The sequence below is a fragment of the Silene latifolia genome, chromosome X (assembly GCF_048544455.1).
Source record: "Silene latifolia isolate original U9 population chromosome X, ASM4854445v1, whole genome shotgun sequence".
NCBI classification, from domain to species: Eukaryota; Viridiplantae; Streptophyta; class Magnoliopsida; order Caryophyllales; family Caryophyllaceae; genus Silene; species Silene latifolia.
Window position 1 is genome coordinate 18,460,630 of NC_133537.1, and position 21,714 is coordinate 18,482,343.

General features: G+C 31.8%; 2 protein-coding genes and 1 long non-coding RNA gene across 4 annotated transcripts; 1 reads left to right on the top strand and 2 right to left on the bottom strand.

The window, feature by feature from the left end:
• Positions 1-5,082: 5,082 nt before the first annotated feature.
• On the bottom strand, positions 5,083-5,678 carry LOC141621263 (uncharacterized). Of its 2 annotated transcripts, XR_012532178.1 has the most exons (4): positions 5,635-5,678; positions 5,488-5,580; positions 5,332-5,394; positions 5,083-5,101 (listed from the first exon to the last, which is right to left on the bottom strand). It is a non-coding gene; the product is annotated as an uncharacterized LOC141621263 (long non-coding RNA). The 2 variants fall into 2 exon arrangements; XR_012532177.1 differs by lacking the exon at positions 5,083-5,101 and having other exon boundaries at positions 5,132-5,394.
• Positions 5,679-11,610: 5,932 nt separating this feature from the next.
• Positions 11,611-16,681, top strand: LOC141623069 (sugar transporter ERD6-like 6). Its single transcript, XM_074439110.1, has 18 exons — positions 11,611-12,096; positions 12,271-12,333; positions 12,464-12,553; positions 12,641-12,700; positions 12,800-12,865; positions 12,959-13,024; positions 13,187-13,262; positions 13,655-13,719; positions 13,808-13,900; positions 14,065-14,145; positions 14,249-14,333; positions 14,421-14,467; positions 14,827-14,889; positions 14,979-15,038; positions 15,168-15,233; positions 15,330-15,389; positions 15,848-15,962; positions 16,308-16,681. Exons 1-18 carry the CDS (start codon positions 11,845-11,847, stop codon positions 16,418-16,420), a joined length of 1,521 nt encoding a protein of 506 aa, XP_074295211.1. The 5' UTR covers positions 11,611-11,844; the 3' UTR covers positions 16,421-16,681.
• On the bottom strand, positions 16,513-20,382 carry LOC141623071 (uncharacterized). The gene is made up of 5 exons (XM_074439111.1): positions 19,867-20,382; positions 19,370-19,697; positions 17,322-17,411; positions 17,065-17,132; positions 16,513-16,819 (listed from the first exon to the last, which is right to left on the bottom strand). Exons 1-5 carry the CDS (start codon positions 20,178-20,180, stop codon positions 16,684-16,686), a joined length of 936 nt encoding a protein of 311 aa, XP_074295212.1. The 5' UTR covers positions 20,181-20,382; the 3' UTR covers positions 16,513-16,683.
• Between the last annotated feature and the right edge of the window lie 1,332 nt (positions 20,383-21,714).

Below are 21,714 nucleotides of genomic sequence, written 5' to 3' on the forward strand. Positions count from 1 at the left end.
ATTTCATTTAACTATTTACAGAATTTGTTTGTAAATTACTTAAATTAATAAATATTTTATTTTCCATATATTTTATATTTTCCTAAGAAAATATTTTATATGATCTTTAATACTTATTTGTCGATTAATTAGTTTTGTAAAACATCTTCTATATACAACAAAGTTATAATATATTTTTTTTTATAGTAACAACAATAGTGAATTAGTGACAATACAGTTTTTTTCGTTTTTAACTTCATTTATTCTTCTTCGTTCTTAATTTCTTATGTATTCAATTTTTTTATTTCGAATACATATAATACTACTCCATATGAAATATCTTGAAATTATTAACTTATAGTTAATCCATATTTTTTATTGTAGTTTTTTTAGTTAATTAAGTTTAAAGTTAATGGAATACTAGGTTGAAAGCCCGTGCGTTGCAACGGGTTAATTAACTTGGTTATAATGAAAAAAATGTTCTAAAACTTTAATGTTTACATGTTAATCATTTGTTTACATATTATTAAAATATCTCTTTCAAAGAAAATAAATGATAAATACATACACGTCTACCGTTTATTGATTATGCGAGAAAAATTAATAATAAATAATTTTTTCTATTAAAGAGATAATAATAGAAACTCTAATAAGAGATCTCTAATAAGACAATACTTAAGAGACTCAAAAAATTTTGGTTGATATTTAAGTGCCAAAGATGACTCCTATTTATAATCATAGGTTCACCCCACCTTATAGTAATTTTCCGATGTGGGACAATTCGACTATTTATACATTATATATTAACACCACCTACATTGTTTTTCAATATGGAAAAAATAACATTGTCAGAAATACACTATGTTTTTCGCATCCAATTCGACATCCAACCCGATTAATAATGAGAAAATAATATGCTATGTTCGTACGATTTTTCTATACTTATATATATGATATGATGTTTTTTCTAAGTATATTATTTGTCCCACATTGAAAAATAATGTAGGTGTTGTGAATACTACATATAAATAGTTGAATTGTCCCACCTCAGATGATTATCAAGGTGGAGTTTCCTAAAAATTAATTTAGGAAAGTATTATAAATAATATTTTTGGATGCAAGAAATAAAGTGTAGAATCTTTTAATTATTATAATTTAATATTTATTATATTTATTATATTATATTATATTTAAGCGATATTTCTAATCTATAAATATTATTAAAAGGGTAAACCTTAAAAGCCACGTAGACAATGCCACCTCGCATTACTAAATGCCACCTTGAATAACCAAAATTCCACGTCACCAATTATAGAAGCCACGTCATTATTTTTTATTTAAAAAGAAAAAAAAAATTGAACCATTAAATGCAAATAGTATAACAAACATTAACTTTGGCTTTTTTAATTTTTAGATAAATTAAACAACCGTTAAAAATAAATTCACACTAAATTTAAAATTTTTACGTTTATTATTAGAATATTTTAAGCAACAAATAAATATCACATAATTTAAATTTTACACCATTATAAAATAATAAATAATTTGTAAATATTAAGAGCAAATAATAACATACTTAACATTAAACATTAATATTTTAATTTTTAAAACTAGAATAGGTTAAACGAAAAATTAAAAATTTACATCACTCTAACTTTAAACTGTTTATATGTGCAACTCCCTCTTAAATCTTATTAAAATAAACTTGCTCAATTTTGTTAAAAATGATAAATAAGTAAATTTATAAATAAAAGGCAAGGCAAAATATCCACCTCTTTTAGTTTCGTAAGATAACTCCCTAAACAATTCTCATGTAATGTGATTTTTTTTAAAAAAATAAATAAATAAAAGAAAACTTTTACATTTCTTTCTATTTACTCTATATTTATGTCTATAATAAATATGCTAATAATGAAAATGAATACTCAAAAGTCATTAAACCTTTCTACATATTTATGTAAATATTAACTTTGATAATAATAATAAAAAAAGTCTAAAATTCATAAAATGCATCCTCATTTGGCTATATAAATGTTTTATGGAAGGCAACATTTGTGAGCCAAAATTTTTTTTACCCCTATTGCCAAAAGAATTGTATGTATGTGTCAATAATCTTTCTTATCATTGTATCAAAATCGGTAAGTGTATTAAGGTTTTTAAATTAATAATTTACTTAGTTATTTTTAAGTTCGATTGGTTTGAAGTAATCTTCACATTTTTAACCTTAATATATACGAGTATGTAATTTTGTTTTCATTTAGAGATTATCAAAATTTGTGGAGTTGAACTATTCAAAGGTAAATATACTTATATCTTTATAATTCAATGTCTATTTCTTACCTTATTTAAGAGAAAACTTAAATTAATAACGATAAGGTTAATATTACATAAATGAAATACCACCTTTTATTTATTATTAATCACTCAGTGGATTTTTTTTTGTATGGATAGTTAATTGGAGAAAGAAGACTATATGAAGAAGAGTGGTAAGAGAAAACTTAAATTAATAACGATAAGGTTAATATTACATAAATTAAATTCCACCATTTTATTTGTTATTAATCACTCAGTGGATTTTTTTTGTATGGATAGTTAATTGGAGAAAGAAGACTATATGAAGAAGAGAAATATTATAATTGCTTAAACAAATACTCCCCCCCATTACACTTAATACTATGTTATAAACTAACTAGAAGTTTGACAACATGAATATGAATGAGTAATTGTTTTTAGGCTCATATTTTTTTTTAATTATTTCAGAAACTTTCAACTATATGTTTTATTTGGGTATGTGTTATTTTTTTATTCATCATTTTTTTTTTTGAAAAATAGCTCTCATAGAATGAAATTGGAGTTGCGAGGATCTCAATCTTATTAACAAGTTGGACAAAAAAAATCTCTTTTGGTATTGATAATAGCTAAATGTAAATTATTGTCTAATACTTATGCGTACATGTCATATTATTTTGTGTGTATGCCTTATATCATAAATGAGATTGCAATGAGATTTGTAGTAGGCTACAATTTAACTCACCTTATCTTTTATGCAAAATTTAAAATTTAGGATTTTTGATAAATTGATATAAACGATATATTAAGATTATCATTTATTAAACTTCATAATTATGCTCCTATTAGAAAATATGATTTATGAGAATTAAAAGATTCAGAAGATAAAAAGTCCTAAAATTCTATATCTTCTGAACTTCTTACATTTCGAGATTTATTATTCTCAAAAAAAAAAAAAGGATCAATAATTTAATATTATAGATTAATTTACTCTTTCGTCTTCACGTACTAACTTTATTGGCCTAAATGACAAAGGGATATTCAAGCTTTCACATAGAAAATGTAGTACATAATCTATACAATCTTATTAAAAGGTAATCTTAAACATTTATCATGAATTACTGGACTTATTAAAGGTAATTATTTATTTTAAAACCACGTGTTATTAGTATATTAACAAAATAAACAATTAAAGTACAATATATAGTTTTGAAAATAAACCAAAGTTGTTAAAGAAATAAGACAGTAACCGACTAACTTTTATGTATTCCAAGACTATATTTTTAAAATGGATCAACTAATTGCCCAGACAAGTATAAATAAAAAGATAAAAAATTAAAACAGATAAACCCGTGAATTTCACGGGTCACACACCTAGTTTTTATATAAAAAATTATACATTTCATTTGATTTGTGGTAACAAATGCTAACATTAGAGTATCGATTTCATATAATTTGTTAATATAAAAAATTGTGTACTTCTTAGTATGTTATATGTTCCACATTAAAACATAATCTAGTGTGATGAATATACTACATATATAAATAATAAAATTGTCCCACATCGAAAGATTAACATAAGAGGGGGTGATCCCATGATTATAAATAGGAGCCATCCTGGAAAAGAGATTATATATAATGTATAAATATATGTGTAAATGATAATAAATCTATACTCTAATGGTAACAATTTTTTTTACCACAAATCTAATTATATAATTTTCATAGTTTTTTTAAAGATACTTTTTGGTCAAATGAAATGAAAAAGCTTTTATATAAAAATTATAAACTATCACTTGAGTATAACATAGGAAATACGTGTTATAATAATTAAAACATTCTCCACATTATTTTTAATATCATATTATGGAGATAATGATATCAACTCCTAAGAACTCTCTAAGATAATATTTGAGAGACTCAAAAGATTTTGGATTGATATCTAAGTTCAAAAGATGCCTTCTATTTATAATCATAATTCCACCCACCTTTTGTTAATCCTTCGATATGGGACAATCCTATTATTTATATGTTCAATGTGGGGCATATACACTACTACAATTTTGATCAAAGAGAACGGTCAAACACCGTTCTTAAAGCCATTTTGGACCGTCCTGTGGCCAAGCGTTCTCTTTTACTTAAGAGCACGGTTAAAAAAAAGTCAACCCGTTCTCTTTGTAACAACAATCAGAACGGTTGCGCTCCATAACCGTGCTCGTTGATGTATCACAGAGAATGGTTGCATATGAGAACCGGTCTCTTTGATATAGTTGTCGATTTATTTGGCGCCTTTGTTTTACCTTTTCAAAGAGAACAGGTTTTACAAGTAACCGTTCTCTTTGAACCCGACATTATTAAAAAAAATTCTATTTTTATTGTAGCCCCTACACGATTGAACCGTATAGCTCATAAGAATTAAACTTGCATTACAATTCAGAAACTCCAGCATATTTTACGCAACAAAAACCTTCAAATTTAATTTGAATTCATAAGGACATATCCTTGAAAAAATATACAAAGTCCCATCATGTTTTTAAGAGCCTATAGGCTACAAATATAGAAAATACTTGCAAAACATAAATAAAAATCCCTGAATCTTCGCCACTTAGTCGTATCCAAGTGCAATAATTGAACACCAAGAAACTGTATCATCGTCTTCATACACCATTACTTTTGGGCTTAAAATGGAGTGTAAATTCAGCCCAAATATTCCGCACCTCGTCAATTTGCTCAACAATATATGGCTTTGGAGCGTTAAGCATGAACTATATACATAGGACACCCAAAAATTTAGTTAATACACTATATATGACGTTCTCCTGAAGCGTTCAAACTGTAGGTGGAGGGATTATACAACAATGCATTACTTCATACAGCTAATAATCAATTTATCATGTCCTAATTTAACTTTTGCAGTCAATTGGTTTTGACCAATAATTTCTCATGAAATAATATCTTTTGACGTCAAATGAGGATAATAAATTTAAGATGTAGTCATCTAGCTAGTATTGAAAAGAACAATCACCATCTAAAACGCAAGACATTTTATTAGGGATAGAGCACCTGTCCCAAATCAAAGTGTGGTCCGAAGTAAGTGGACCTCTCAAAAGGATCAAATCCAGCAAACTGCCATAAACAAATAGAGAAGAATAACAATACATGTCATAGAGCTATGTTATGGAAATATTTAGAGTACATGAGGGTGTTTTGAGGATATACCCTATACATAACCTCGATTCCATAGTCTTGATGAGGTTGATCATTGTACTTCAGGGCATCAAGTTGGTGGCTGAAAGCTTCTTCTGCACTAAACTATATCATGAATTGAAGGCAACATATAGTTTAACTCTTGCACCAGAAAATTACCATTAATCTCGGACCAAAAGGCCTCTTCTTACGCGATTCAAGCCTACAAAGCAAAAGATAAACGGCTAAGATGACAAACAAGCCTGGAAGGATATATATGAACAGGTTTTCAAAGTTCAAACAATGGCAACACAAAACCGAAGTAGGACAAAGAAAGAGAATCTTGGTGATTTTTTGTTCATGCTAACATAGCGATGAAGAATCCTAAAGTGCAGTATGCACGTGAGAGAAGAAATAAGACTGGTATCTACATCTACAGAAAAAGAAAACTGAGATCGTGGGCGTGGCTATAAATTTCAAAACTAGGAGGGAACAAGAGACTTCATATGCATGACAGAAACAAGAATGATAAAAATCAATCACGACTTGCACAAGGCTTTATTTTGTTGAAAAATTGATTCCGAATCTCTTTATTTTACCAACAATTATGTATGAGTACAATATAAAGTGAAGTGAAATAGGGTCTTACCAACAGAACAATCGTCAACGATAAAAGGCATGCACAACCAGGTGGTGGCCGGAGTAGGAGCGACCAGCGACAACCAAGGGTAACCAGGGACGAGATGATTGTAGCATTGTTTGAACGAAATAGAAGTGTAAACGGCAGTCTCTTGTATTATTAGGGATTTAAAGCAGACGGTGATTGTGAATTTTTATGGTACTCTTTGTTTATTTAAGAGAACGGTTACACTAATTGACCGGTTTCTTTGTTTATTTAAGAGAACGGTTACGCTAATTAACCGGTCTACTTCTTTAACTAGGACGGTTGGTCAACCCTAACCGTTATCTTTGTTAATCTAAGAGCACGGTTAAAACAAGCAACCGGTCTCTAATGAAATCCTGGAGGCGCGCCAGACTAAAAATAAGAAGCAGACCGGTTCCGCTATTAACCGTTCTTTAAGGGGCGTTCTCGAAGCCTTAAATTGTAGTAGTGATAACATAGTTATGAGTGCCTGGTTGGCTAATATGAAATTGAATGGAATGGATTGAATCAGTTCAAATGTTTGGTTGGGTGATTTTGGAGGACTTTGAGATGAAATGAAGTTGGAATCTCATACATCTATGATATCATACTCCGTTCCATTTCATTCCTTCATCTCGAACCAAACGACTCCTAAGAAATATATCATCTTTAATATATGCAAATAATATGAAATCCATACTCCAATAATAACAATTTTTTTACCATGAATCTAATTATATTATTTTCATATTTTTTTTTACCATATCATATGATCACCCCATCTTATAGTAATTTTCGATGTAGGACAATTTTACTCTTTATACATTATATATTAACAACACCTAAATTATTAATTTGGACAAATAACACACTAAGAAGTAAGAAGTACACCATCTTTTTTCGGACCTAGTTTGACATCCAACCCGATTAATACTATACTATGTTCATATTTTTTTTTCTTTTTTTATCAATTAAAATATGTGCAGATTGATAAGAAATCTTTACTCTAATGATAGCATTTTTTTTTATCACAAATCTAATTATATAATTTTTATAATTTTTTTAACGATTTGCAAATGAAATGTAAAAAATATAAAAAATATATATTATAATAATTAAAATATCCTCCACATTATTTTTTTATATTATAATATGGAGATAATAATACAAAATCTTTACTCTTAGTAACTCTCTAAGACAATAGTTTAGAGACTCAAAAGATTTTGGGTTGATATCTGAGTTCCAATGATGTCTTATATTTATAATCATAGGATCAGCTCACCTTGTGTTAATCTTTCGATGTGGGAAAATTCTAATATTTATACATTCAAGGTAGAACATATAACATATTAAGAAATACAGCATCCTAAATATGTGCAAATTATATGAAATCTATACTCTAATGATAGCATTTCTTACCACGAATCTAATTATATTATTTTCATAATTTTTTTACCGACATTATTTTGTCAAATGAAATGTAAAACTTTTTATATGAAAATTAGAAAGATCGCTTGACTATAAAATGGGAAATATATATTATTATAGTAACTAAAAGATTTACCACTTTATTTTTTACATCAAAAATATTATTTATACAACTTTCTTAAATTAATTTGTGATGATGTGGACAGTCTAGAATCGCTCGAAAAAACTCTCTTTTATATATATATATATATATAGATGGATAGATTTTCAAAGGAAATAAGTGAATTAAATTAATGCAATATAATAATAAATTGGTAATCCATGTTATATTAGTTTGCCAAGTCAAATTGTTATTGTATACGTGGCTTTTTTCAATCTCATGTGGCATTACTTACGTGGCATTTTTAGGCTAGCCTTTTAATAATATTTTATAGAATTGTCCTTTTCCCGCCAAAAAATTTGTACAATCCTATTGATCATACGTTGCAACGATTAGTCGATAGCAACGTACGATCTCATCTTAAGTCTTGGAAACTTGTTAAAATTAGTCCTACACTGTTGATCGGAATAATTAACTAATTATAGCAACATACGATTGATAACAACTTAAACTTAGGTCTTAAATTTATGTCTTACGTCCCGAGACATAGGTATCTACACCCGTATTCATCGTACATTGCTATGATTAGTCAATAGCAACGTACGATCTATAACATCTTAAACATAGGTATCTAAACCCGTATTGATCGTACATTAATATGATTAGTCAAAAGCAATGTACGATCTATAACATCTTAAACCATAAGACATAGGTATCTAAACTCGTATTGATTGTATATTGCTATGATTAGTCAATAGCAACTATCGATCGATGACATCTTAAACCATAAGACATAGGTATCTAAACTCGTATTGATCGTATATTGCTATGATTACTCAATAGCAACGTACGATCGATCACATCTTAAACCATAATACATAGGTATCTAAACTCGTATTGATTGATATTGCTATGATTACTCAATAGCAATGCACGATCGATAACATCTTAAACCATAAGACATAGGTATCTTAATCAAGTATTGCGTTCCGATCATATATAAACTCATATTGATCAAACGTTGCTAAAATTAGTACTACACTGTTGATCAAGACAATTAACTAATTATAACAACATACGATTGATAAGATCTTAAACCATAACTAGAATAACATCTTAACCTTAGGTCTTAAATTTACGTCTTAACCTTACGTATTACACATACGATCGTACATATGGCTAAAAACCTTAAAACCACAAATAAACCCTATAAACCCAAAACTCCTAAAAAACCTAGAAACCCTAAACCCCAAATAAACCCTAAACCCCAAATAAACCCTACAAACCCTAAACCCCTAAAAAGCCCTTAAAACCCTAAAATTATATTTTAACCAATCCATGATGGGCTAAAATTTGGATGAACATCAACGCGACGAGCTATATAGAACATTTGTATTATATTTTTAAAAACATAATTTCTATTTTAATATTTTCACTTAATAAACAAAATAAATTAAGTAACAGTAAAACCATTCATTTCTTAACTGTTTTTTTTTATTTCATAACAAATAAAAACTTATATTTTAATATCAATTTAACTGTTGTTTTAATATTTTAATATTTTAAAACTTGTTTTTTATATTCATTTATTATATTAATATGTTACTTTATTAATGTAACTGTATATTTATATTACGTTTTCAATAATAAAATTTATATTTTAATATTTTAACTTAATAAAACTAACATTTTACATTCTAATTTGACTAATATAATTTCTGTATGGATAAAAATATGTTTCGGCATTAATATGTTACTTTATTCTACGAATTACATAAAATATTTACTTTCAATTATTTAAAAACATGTAAATAAATTAAGATATATATTATTTACTATTATTTTTAATAATATAATTGGTCATTAATAATTTTTATCTACTTGCCTTTTCGAATACTGTAAAATAAATTAAGATGCATAGGGAAGACAAACGTTAATAAATTCAATTTTATGGAGAATAGTAAGAGTTACACTATTTTTTTTAATTCCATTTTATCGAGTATGATAACAGTCACCCTTTTTGGTTTTTATTTTTTTATTTTAATTTATAAGGACAATTAAATTAAAAGAAAGGTAATATGAGAAGAAAATTACTTTCATTAATATTAAAAAGGACGATACAAAGGAAAAAAAAAAACAAACAGAATTTAAAAACTAAATCTAATGACTACAACCAACACAAGAATCAAATCTAAGTTTCTTAGAATTGAGCCTTCTTGGACGAGTCCTCCCGAACCTCTTCTTGGACATCTTTGAAGGGAGGATGTCGGGGGTTTTTGTGCATGGCGATTTCCCCAAAGCTTTTCCGGAGTTCTTCGGCTTAGGAGGGGTTGCTATAACCTCAATCATCTCCACTACTTCGTCCTCCTCTTCCTCCTCCACCCTAACAATGGAGGAATCAACTTTAGGGGTAGCTAACATCTCTATCCCATCGTCAATTTTCTTCCAATACATTTTGTCAAGTTCGAAATTTACCCAATTAAGCATATTAAATTCCTCCTCAAATAAATCGTCAAGGAAAGTATTTCCATGGTAACCCGGACTAGCTCTCGTTAAAGCATTTTGGACATTAGTAGGACCAACTTGCTTGATTATTTCTCTCATGAACAACCTCGTGCAAACAATGTCTCTTGCATGGGCTTTCCTCTCTTCCGACATTTTTGTTATTTCACTTTAGGATAGTTAAATTAATTTAGTAGGGAAGATGTACTTTGGATGAATTAAAAATTGGAGGGAATGACTATATTTATAATACAATATTTCCCCCCAAAAAAAATAATCAATGCATGGTTTACCGCCAAATGCAAGTTAGGTGGGGAAAACCCTAACGACCTTTCATCTTCTTAATGATTACAAAATAAAAATAAGAACTTATAGATTATCAGCAAACAATTTGTGTAGCACAATTGGTAAGATACATAATTTTCTAACCAGGCGTCTAAGGTTCGAACCTTGTTGCGGTACGTTTTATTAACAAGTTTTTTCTGTGTACTTTTTGTAAAAAAAGTATTTAAATAAAAATAGTTGTACCATAAATAATTATGTCCAACAAATTTTTATTATTAACAATTTTTTAAGAATTTTTTATTAAATAATTATGTCCAATAAATTTTTTTAAGAAAATTAAAAAACAAATTTTTAATTTTTTTTATTTAACTCACTAATTTCATACTTAATATTATGAAATTATACAAAAAAAATATAATGTAAAAACAGTTCCTTATAAAATGCAAAAACAATTTATCAATAATAAAAAAAAAAATAAAACCTTGAAATACAGAACGCAAATATATTCAATAATAAATTAAAACGAAAAATACATATAAAAATAATCAGCGAAAATAATTATACAAAATATATTACAAAGATAAATAATAAATAAGAAGCTAAGATACAAAATTACGAAATATACAGTATAAAAATGTATACAATTAATATCGTATAAGCTCGGGTACAAATATAACGTATTAATTAATGTATCCGCCTTAGTATAAATATACGGTATACATAAATATTGAAATACACAAAAATATTAATAATAAATAAGAGTTAAATAAAAATTAGGAGAGAAGTTTTTTTTAATTAATAAAATATATGGTAATACCGAAAACATTAATTAGGGAGGGTAATTAATGAAGGAATCAAGGAATTAATTACAATAAATTTGAGTTTGACATATGGCGCGTTTTCATTGGTGGTGTATGGTGTAACTCTACCCTTTTCGTAAACTCCCCCCATCTTGCATTATTTTGGGTAACCAAACAAGACTCGAAAAATTCAATTCATGGAATTTTAGAAATCCCATGAAATGAGAGGGCAATCAAACAAGACCTAAGACCTATTCAATACCCGACCGTGAAATAAGTCATAGGCGAATAACTCCACCGCATCCCAACTCATCTCAGAACACCAACCAACCCCAAATCGTCACACCAAATCCCCTTAAAAAAGAGTCGACGCCAAAAAAAGACAAGAAAACAAAGATACTTTCCCCACGTTAATGCAAATCTTAACACACCAATTACTAAAACGGCAAATACACCATTAAAAAATAATAAAAACCAAAAATTGGCGCCATTCAACAACCTTTATTCAATTCATTTATTTAACTATTTCCCTTCTCCTTTCTTCCTTCTTCCCTTCCCATCACACAAACAAATACGTAAATAAATAAATAAATAAATTGAGCCAACAAAATCACGATCGTATTTCCGGCGAAATGAACGGCGGCGATGCGGAGGATGGTAGGGCCGACCTCAAGAAACCTTTCCTTCATACCGGCAGCTGGTATCGTATGAATCCTACCGCTTCCGGTACCGGTAAAGATCCCATGCCTAGCGGGTCAACCATGTTTCTTGGCTCTAGACAATCCAGCATTTTTGGCTCCCTCACCAATCTTCGTGATTCCGCCGTCTCTATCGTCTTTTGCGTTCTTGTTGTTGCCCTCGGCCCCATCCAATATGGCTTCACCGTAATTTTTTTATCAAAAGATAAACAAATGATTAAAAATCGAATAAATGATACTTACTCCTTTCATTCCGTTTCCGTATGTAATGAAAGGAGGGAATGTTAATAAGTTGGAGATTATTGTGGTGCTTGTTATTTTCTTTTGAGTTTAGGTTTGATTTGGTTGTTTGAATTGTAGTGTGGATATTCATCACCAACGCAATCCGCGATCATTAAGGATCTTGATCTTGAAGTTTCAGAGGTAATTTAAATACGCCAGCTACTTTAGCTGGTAAAGTTATACACATTTAGTAAATAGATAGATTTTGTTAATGGACTAATCTAGACATTGATTAATCTTGGTTATTGGTTTTATTGTGGGGGGGAAATAGTTCTCTATGTTCGGGTCATTGGCGAATGTGGGAGCAATGGTTGGAGCAATTGCTAGTGGACAGATTTCTGAATACATTGGACGTAAAGGGGTACGTCATTTTATTCTGTTACCTTAATTAACATGTTAGAACTGTTACATATATAGATTGATAATGCTGTCTTTGATTGAAATGCAGTCTCTGATGATTGCAGCGATCCCGAACGTTATAGGATGGCTTGTCATATCATTTTCCAAAGTAAGTGATCAAACTATTATCATAGGAGTTTAATGTTCATTTTACTGATTGAAGCTTTGTTGCATACTGTGTATCTTAATTGCTGGTGTACTTTGAAAGGATGTCTCCTTCTTGTACATGGGACGACTGCTTGAAGGTTTTGGTGTTGGGATTATTTCATACACGGTAAATCTTACCGTTTCTTCATGATTGGATTGCTTAGCTTGATTACTTTATATAATGGTTGAGCAGAGCCTTGACAGTCTTTAGTGTAATTAGGTTCCTGTTTATATTGCCGAAATATCACCTCAACACATGAGAGGAATGCTTGGATCAGTTAACCAGGTGATCATCCTTACTCACCTTACTGGTACCTGATCATTTGTTTCCTGTTTTGTATAATTGATACTCCGTATTTTTATACGTATATAATATATAATTCTGGGATCTGTAAGTTTGCTGCAACCCACTGAGATGATTGCGGTTTTGAAAATTTTCTCTATTCAGCTTGCTGTCACAGTTGGGATAATGCTGGTTTATCTGCTGGGAATTTTCGTTGACTGGAGACCACTAGCAGTGATTGGTAAGTCACATTTCATATTGCTCATAATTTTTTTAAGTCTCAGTTGTATATTATGATATTACTAATTAGCATTTGTGCAAGAGGGCCTCATACGTCATAAGAGTAGTTTTCGGAAGAGCTATTGACTATCATATCATACTCTTAATAAGATGAAAAGCCTTCTACAAAGTCATGATCAAGTGTCTTATAATTGACACTGTGATAACTAGTCCGATGCACCAAGCATGTACTTGATTCATTACTTCTAAATCACGTTCCTATAAGTTTTTATATATCTAGACTAGATATTTGATTTCCATGATCAAATTCCTTGTGCTTCGCCAACCAGTTGCAGGACATTTTTGCATTACTGCATTCAGGCTAATATTAATGTTTCTGTTGGTGTACTGCAGGGATTTTGCCCTGTTCAGTATTGATACCTGGATTATTTTTCATACCAGAATCACCTCGTTGGCTGGTAATCGACTTGATCATGAGACTATCTGTTTAAACATGCCCTTGTTCTAATTTAACGTACTTTGGCACTGAAATTGATGCTTTACTAGGCAAAAATGGGGATGATCGAAGCTTGTGAATCTTCTTTGCAAGTTCTGCGAGGATTTGAGACAGATATTTCTCAAGAGCTAACCGAAATAAAGGTATTAAGCTGAACGGCTGTTTGATAATTTCCCATCCTTCTGTCTTCTTTTTTTCTTCTCTATCACAATGTAATGGTTGATTTCAAAAGCTCAAGCCATTAACATGATTCTTTTTACGTAAATACTATTAAGCACAAGTTCTAACGAAATGGGCTGTACTGCAGAAATCTGTGGCATCATCGAGCAAAAATACAACTATCCGTTTAGGACATCTCAAGAGAAGAAGATATTGGTTTCCATTGATGGTACAACGGTTTGTTTAGAACTATGTTTTGCCAATCCCACTCACTATTAACCATCATAAAGCTTCTGGGGGTCTCCTCTTATTGCCTTATTTCCTTGCTCCAGCTAGGTATTGGTTTGCTGGTTCTTCAGCAGCTCAGTGGTATCAACGCCATATTATTCTATTCGAATAACATATTTGAAAAAGCAGGTTAGAAATGTTTTGTAACCAAACCTTAACTTCAGGTCGTCAGTTCCCACGTGTTTCTTATGCAAATGATATGTCAACCTTGTACAGGAATCTCGTCTGGTGCTGTCGCCACATTTGGCCTTGGAAGCATTCAGGTACTCATATACTCCGTACTTTGTACATCCTCTATCTCGCCCATGTTCACCCTTTTGGTCTATCTCATTCATTTGTTTACATTTCCTATTTTGGCAATATTTTTTGCAGAAGAGATTCTTTTGCCTTTATTTATTTTCTAAGTTGAACATGTGGCCTGGTTTAACCCCCATCAGTACATTGTAATCTACGTAGTATAAATACTTGTACACCACATGCACACGTTTGTGTAAAAACAGTCTGAAAGTAAACATAAGCAAATGAAACTATAGTGTTGGTCAGTTGTTTCATTTTCTTGATCTTGGCTAGTCAGTATGTAATGATCAGCATTCTCAAGCATCTGTGGTAATGATAAAAACAGGTGGTTGCTACTGGGATAGCGACTTGGCTGATGGACAAGGCTGGCCGAAGGGCTCTACTAATTGTATGTTTCAAATTATACTAGTTAATTTGGTGGAAGTATTTGTGCAGTCTAAGCTTACGAGGTATCTTAAATAATGCAACTTTTCACAGGTATCCTCTGCTGGGATGACCGCTAGCCTTCTCCTCGTTTCAGCTTCATTTTTTCTAGAGGTCAGCTAGGCTGTTTTTCTAGTTTTTTTGCTCTCATAATTTCCAAAACAGCTGACATGAACCAGCGAGGGTTAAGCAAGTTCAGGAATTCTGATCTTAAGATTTGATGTACTCTTGAACGTCTGACAGGATATTATTTCAAAAGAGTCAGGCTTCTACGGCGCGTTGGGGATTCTCTCTGTCGTAGGACTAGTGGTATGATTCTGACTTGAATACATGTCTACTCCAGACCAAGTAATCTAGAAAGCAATAATCAAAGCAGGTCTAAGACTCGTTCTCTACTTATGGCAGGGAATGGCTATATCATTTTCTTTAGGTGTGGGACCGATTCCTTGGATTATAATGTCTGAGGTATGTCTTTAATTTTTTTTTCTGTTTGTTTTACTAACTCACTACCTGAGGGCGCACTGATGTCGACCTGATGTGAATCTAAAGCTTTTTTATAAGCTATTCCACAAATGTTTACATATTCTGCTAGACTTCAATTTTTTTGCAGCAAGTCTCAAAGTTAACCGTGAGACGGTCTTATTATAACTTGTTGTGAGACCGTGTCACACTTTGTTGAAAGTAAAATAGTCAGTTACTGTTTTCAAATGATCAATAATGAGTTAATGATAAGAAGGGGTCACTTAGTAAAATTGTAAAGTTTCAGTCGATGGTAAAATGGTTAGACATAAAAAAGGTCACTTTCATTTCTGAGTTTGTCGGATAAAGTATTTAAAATCTATGCGTTTTAGATTAGATGAACACCTTATTGTAACTTTACTGCAACAATCTGATGAACTTCGCATCTGGTTTGCTCTGAACAGATCCTTCCTGTAAGTATAAAGAGTCTTGCTGGGAGTGTAGCAACATTAGCCAATTTCATGACTTCCTGGGGGATCACAATGACTTCTCCTTTGATGCTCAGCTGGAACAGTGGAGGTCATCTCTCTTGCCTTTTTTCCAATACTAAAGTTCTTCTACCGAATTCTCTCGGCTTTTAGACAATAAGATTCAATAATTTGGACACTCACTAATGTTTAGTCTGTAAAGGTTAGCTAAACTACCCGGTAAATCAATGAGTGCTAATAGGCCTAGTACTCATGAGTCATGATCGGGCTTTGAAACTCATCAGCATCAAAGATGCTTTTGCGGCTCACTTTACACCCAAAAAAACATTGTTTTAGTCTGTAAAAAACTTTGCCTCACAATTTAGGTAACGGATTAAGGAAGTATTGAATTTAATCTTAACTGCTGGCTCTCATCTGGTTCTTATGTTGTTTACAGGGACCTTCGCTCTATACACATTGTTTTGTGCTTTTACTTTGATATTTGTGGGGGCATGGCTTCCGGAGACAAAGGGGAAAACACTTGAGGAAATTCAAGCATACTTCAGATGAAAACAATCGGGTCGCAAAGTACTGGTTAATACTATTGTAAACAGCAATCTTGATCACTGTGTATTTTGTGCAGCATAGAGTACAACTCATTCTTTTCGGTTCAATACTTGGTTGCTCTTAAATAGAATTGTCGGTCTTTCATCGTACATGATTTATTGATCACTTCTTAAAAATGTAATAATGGTGTAACAAACTTTGCAACTAGACAATATAGCTATTCTACAATTGTGTGGATTTGCAGCAGCAAGGCGGCTTACTCAGCTTTACTTTGGTGTTTCTTCGAAGTACACAGAAGCCAGGAAACGCTTGAGACATCTATTGTATACACATGGCCTCTCTAGGTGAACTAGATGCCCTGCCTTCTGTATTCCTTCACATGTCGCCTTTTCTCCGAGTTTCCTACATATAATCATCCCGAAACAAAATTTAAATAGATAGTATGAGCTAGAGAGTGCGAGAGGGTGATACTGAGTTTCAATACTAGGCCATTAGCATGACGCCACTAACTCATTTTCCATAGTAATTTATTATTTTTAAGTTAGCAATGGTTCAATTGATTGACGGTTTTACAATAAGTTATAGTATGACTACTGTTCCACGAGAGACATACTAATATATTTATTTTGAGTGAGGGAAGAACATACTCTTTCATTTGTTGGGCAATGTCCATCCTGAAAATCTGATCATTTTCACCCCATAGAAGATGGATTTTCTGTCAACAAAGGATTTAGTAGATGCACAAGATTGTACTTACTAGAATGAGAAATTATGCAAAAAAAAAAAAAAAAAAAAAAAAAAAAACCACTACAAGATTGGCTAATTTAAATTTCAGCTAAACTTAAAACGGATACACCCATCTTAAACAAGAAGTTGTCGAAACAGAAAGGAAGAAGACAGGTACCTGGGGAAATTTGGGTATGTCAGGGTTTTTTTCAGCAATGACTAAACCCTCCAGGAGTTCACTTCTCTCCTTTCTATTGGTAAACATCACCTGTATGTCATTTTTCGCTTCAAGGTTAGAAAATGGTCTTCACCAAGAAAAGTCACTAAATATTACTCTCTCGATCACACTTAAACTTTTCAGTTTACCTTAGGCCATTTACAAATCTATATTTAAACTTTTATGTTTACTTTAGGCGAACTACAAATTTCTATATGGGATCTATTGGCTATTGTGCACGATATTTCCAACTTAATCGCTCAAAAATGTTTTATTTTGTTGAATGAGACTAGTTTTATTAATTTATATTATCAAGTTGATCGGCCTTAACATCATCAAACATGTCTTTTCTAAACAAGTACACATTCAATCAAAATCAATGTTCTTATTGATGTAGGACAATGACAGGATGAAACTTTAAGCTAGACAATGATCAAATTAGGGTATAATATAACTCGAAGTCTTTAATAGATTATGGTGTGTGATCTAAAAAAAGTCTACATTAATGATTTACGGAAATTGTTGTCAATTTTATACGGAGTATTTCATTGGTGGACCTAAACGATAATACTCCCTTCCAGTCATTATAATATTCTCACTTTCCCGAAATGGATTATTCAACTAATGTTCCCATTTCCTTTTTTGGTAACTTTTACTCTTATTTTATTCATTTCTCTCTCCTATCACCAAACCCAACACAACTCTTTTACTCCTATTTTATTACTTTCCCTTATGTTTTGGCCCCACAATTCTTTATTTAACTACTAATAATTCATTCTTCTCTCCTATCACCAACCCCACACAACTCTTTTACTCCTATTTTAATACTTTTCCTTAAGTATTGTGTCCATATTAAATGGGAACAATATAGTGACTGAGAGAGAGTATGATGCACCTAAATATTTCTTTTGAAAAAAAAATGTGACTTGAGGCTTTAAATAGCCCAAGTAATAATGTCATGTTTAGGTGTAGTTGGTTGAACAACCAGGTCCATACGCAATCATAAACCAATGAGACTATTGATTTGAATTCCAAATTTTCTCGAGAAATAGAAAAGTTAGTTCATACCCCAACCCCGTATATAATATGACAAGGGTATATGTGGCGGAATGAGGATTTACAGTTAAGATCAATTTGTAATGTCATAAGGTAAATTCGAAAGAAGTTCAAAAATTAAACTAAAAATTTCTGAATATTTTCAATGTCTAGTGAGGCTTGCGAAGACGAGTGATTCTGCTGACGGGTGTCCCCCTAAATCCGATCTACTACCGCTAATATTGGAGTATATGAGTGTATCGCTTTTCAGTAGATAAGACGAAACTAGTATGCCAATATCATGTAAAAAACTAAAAACAATGTTCGAAAGGTAGAAATTTCATGATAATACAACCCTACACACATTTAAAATCTTAAATGTCATTACCAATCTCAAAAGCAACTTTTATCAACCTCATCAAAGTGGATCGTTCATTCAAGTTGTGTGAGAGGCTCATTATTGTACAAATTCTATTAAACTCTCATTATAAAATAATACATCAACAATAGTTAAAATTAAAAAATTAGGTCATACAACCCACGCGTTTCAGCTAGATCAAATCAACCCTATAAGTTGTGTTTAAACTAAACATGGAACATTTTTATGGGTATCGAAAATTAGTCATGTACATGTACGTGTCAGTGTAACGTAACCATTACATGTACATAAATATAACTTCTTAAGACCTTATTCTGTATGGCGATTGCATGGACAACAATACTCTATATATACGAGGAATATATATTCCTCGTCTTTAAAACTCGTTTATTTGCAACTTTATAGGTAGGAATTTACATTGCCTAGAAAGTGACTGATCACATTATTTAGAATTAGTGTGAATTAAAAAAAAATTTAGTACGTGAATTATTTACCTAATCTTAGTATAAAACTACTTCGCAATAAATTTCTTAATTATCAATTTTATTATTTTCAAAAAGTAGGTATACACATTACACATAGCGTAAAAAGTTACCTCAAGATAATCCTTATGCAAGCAATCAGGGAACCAAAGCTTCCTATGGGTAGCAACCTTGAGCAGTGTCTTCAATCCATCAACCGAAGTCGGCAACAGGAGCTCAGCCGATGACTTAAACCCCATCCTACTTAGCTCAGCTTCGCTTACCGACTCCGTCATAGCCAATATCGACCCCGAGACGACCAAGGCTTCCACTAGGTCTGGCCTCATCTCGGCTAATTTGAAAGCCACCATCCCTCCGTAGCTGAACCCGACCAAGCTACACTGGCTCACGCCAAGCTTCCCTAGCGCTATAGCCAGGCATGCAGCTTGGTAAGCTGGGGACCTGTAACAGTGGCAGAACCATGATTTAAAGTTATTTGTCTACAACATTATTTGAAAACCTTATGAAGCGAAATAGTAATGTAATAGAATAATTTTAAATGAAAAATCGAAAGTTGAGTAAAAATGCCAGAGCGACTGCCTTTGCTAGTCCTCCTCGCTTTAGCACTGACCTGTCAGCATTGGTTGTGGTCGAGCCACCAAAAAAGAGAAGGTCGGGTACGTAGACATTATATTTCTTAGAAAGCGCACCAATTTGGAATTGCCATGTCACTAAGCCTTCGGCAGCAAACCCATGAATTAGAATGACCGTGGGTTTGGGCTTGGATTTGGGTTTGGACTCGGGTTTTTTATCTTTCAAGGTAGACGCGGGTACCCAGAAGGTCATGAAGGTTTCGGGTTCAATCTCGACTGTGGTGGGTCGGAGTCCAGCCAGTTTTATCAGGCCGTGTAAGAGGGGTTTTTGGGCTTCCACAAGGTTCACCATTTTATTATTTGTATGTTTAGAGATGCAAGAGGGGTTATGGAGGATGAAAACGGAGGGGGGTTATATATGAAGTTATCATGCTTAGTGCTTTAATTAGGGAATTGTTGGAAATGGTGGGTTTGGTGATAAGTAGTTATCAAAATATGGCCAAAGTTTATGGAGACACAAAGTAGTGAAATGAAAATTAAATTAAACAAAAACTAGAGATCAGAGTGACTAACTATGGAGTATATGATTGGTTTTAGGGCTGTTCACTCATTGGTCCGGACCAAAGATCAGACCGGATCGGACTATTTGGTTCGGACCAGACCGGATCGAATTTTGTTTGGTCCGGTCCACGGTCCGGTCCTGGACCAACCCGAATGGACCGCGGACCGGACCATGGACCGAAGTTATGTAATAAAAGAATTTTTAAATTTGTAATATTATTGATTTTATTTTCTACTTTGTTTACACGTATTATAAGATGTGTAATTATGTAGTTAAATCTCGTAAGAAAATAATGTTGTTTATTTTGATCATTACGAACTTCTCGAGTTCTAGTTTTATATGGCAAAACATGTCAATGACAATAATATTTTGTCTAATTTGGTCCATTTGGTCCGGTCCGGTCCGGTTCACGTGTTTTTGTGGTCCAGACCGGACCGGACCAATATTAATATGGTCCGGTCCTCGGTCCACCTCTTAACCCTTTTTTTTGTCTTCGGTCCAGAGAGTTTGGTCCGGTCCGATCCGGTCCCAGACCAATGAACACCTCTAATTGGTTTAGCTTGGAGAAGTTCTTTTTGTGAAATCATGGAAGAGAGAGAGTCCGCTTCATAAAATCAAGAAGGTTTCACTTTAAAATCAATTGGCAATAGAGGGATTAGCCCCTCGTCTTATAAAGTGGTAACTCCTCTCATCTTCTATCAATATGGGACACTCACATGTGGGAATTATATGGGTGGTATTCTTCAAACTTTTGTAAGGCGATTTTAAAACATATTTAACGTAAAACTGCAATTTATTTACTTAAAGTAGGCTTATAAAAATAATTGATGATACCCTTATCTGGGTAATTAAGTAAAATAAGAACCAGTTTTACATTAACACTTTTTTTTTGCTCAGATGAGCGCACTATTTCGGTTACAATTCATCATCAGGTCGGGTCGGTTTCAATTTGCAATATTTTCGGGTCTTATTATGTTCTGTTTGGGTCAAACTTGCCAGCTACATGTACGGTTGTTTATAATCAAACGGAGTAATTGTGATCGAATAATTAGGGTTAGCATCCCCCATTTACTAAAAGAATAGGTGGAATTCTCATTTTTCCCGCCTAAATCATGTTTACTAAAATAAAGTTTAGTTTAGCATATATTATAGCCTTATAGGTATGATAGGTGATTTAATTACACAATCTTTTAAATTTAAATATTTAAAACATTCTATGTTTCACATTCTGCATAAATTTATCTTCATTCTTATATGATAAAAAAACGGTATTACTTTCTTTAAAAATAATTGTACCATGAAAATTCATTGACTTTTAATGATA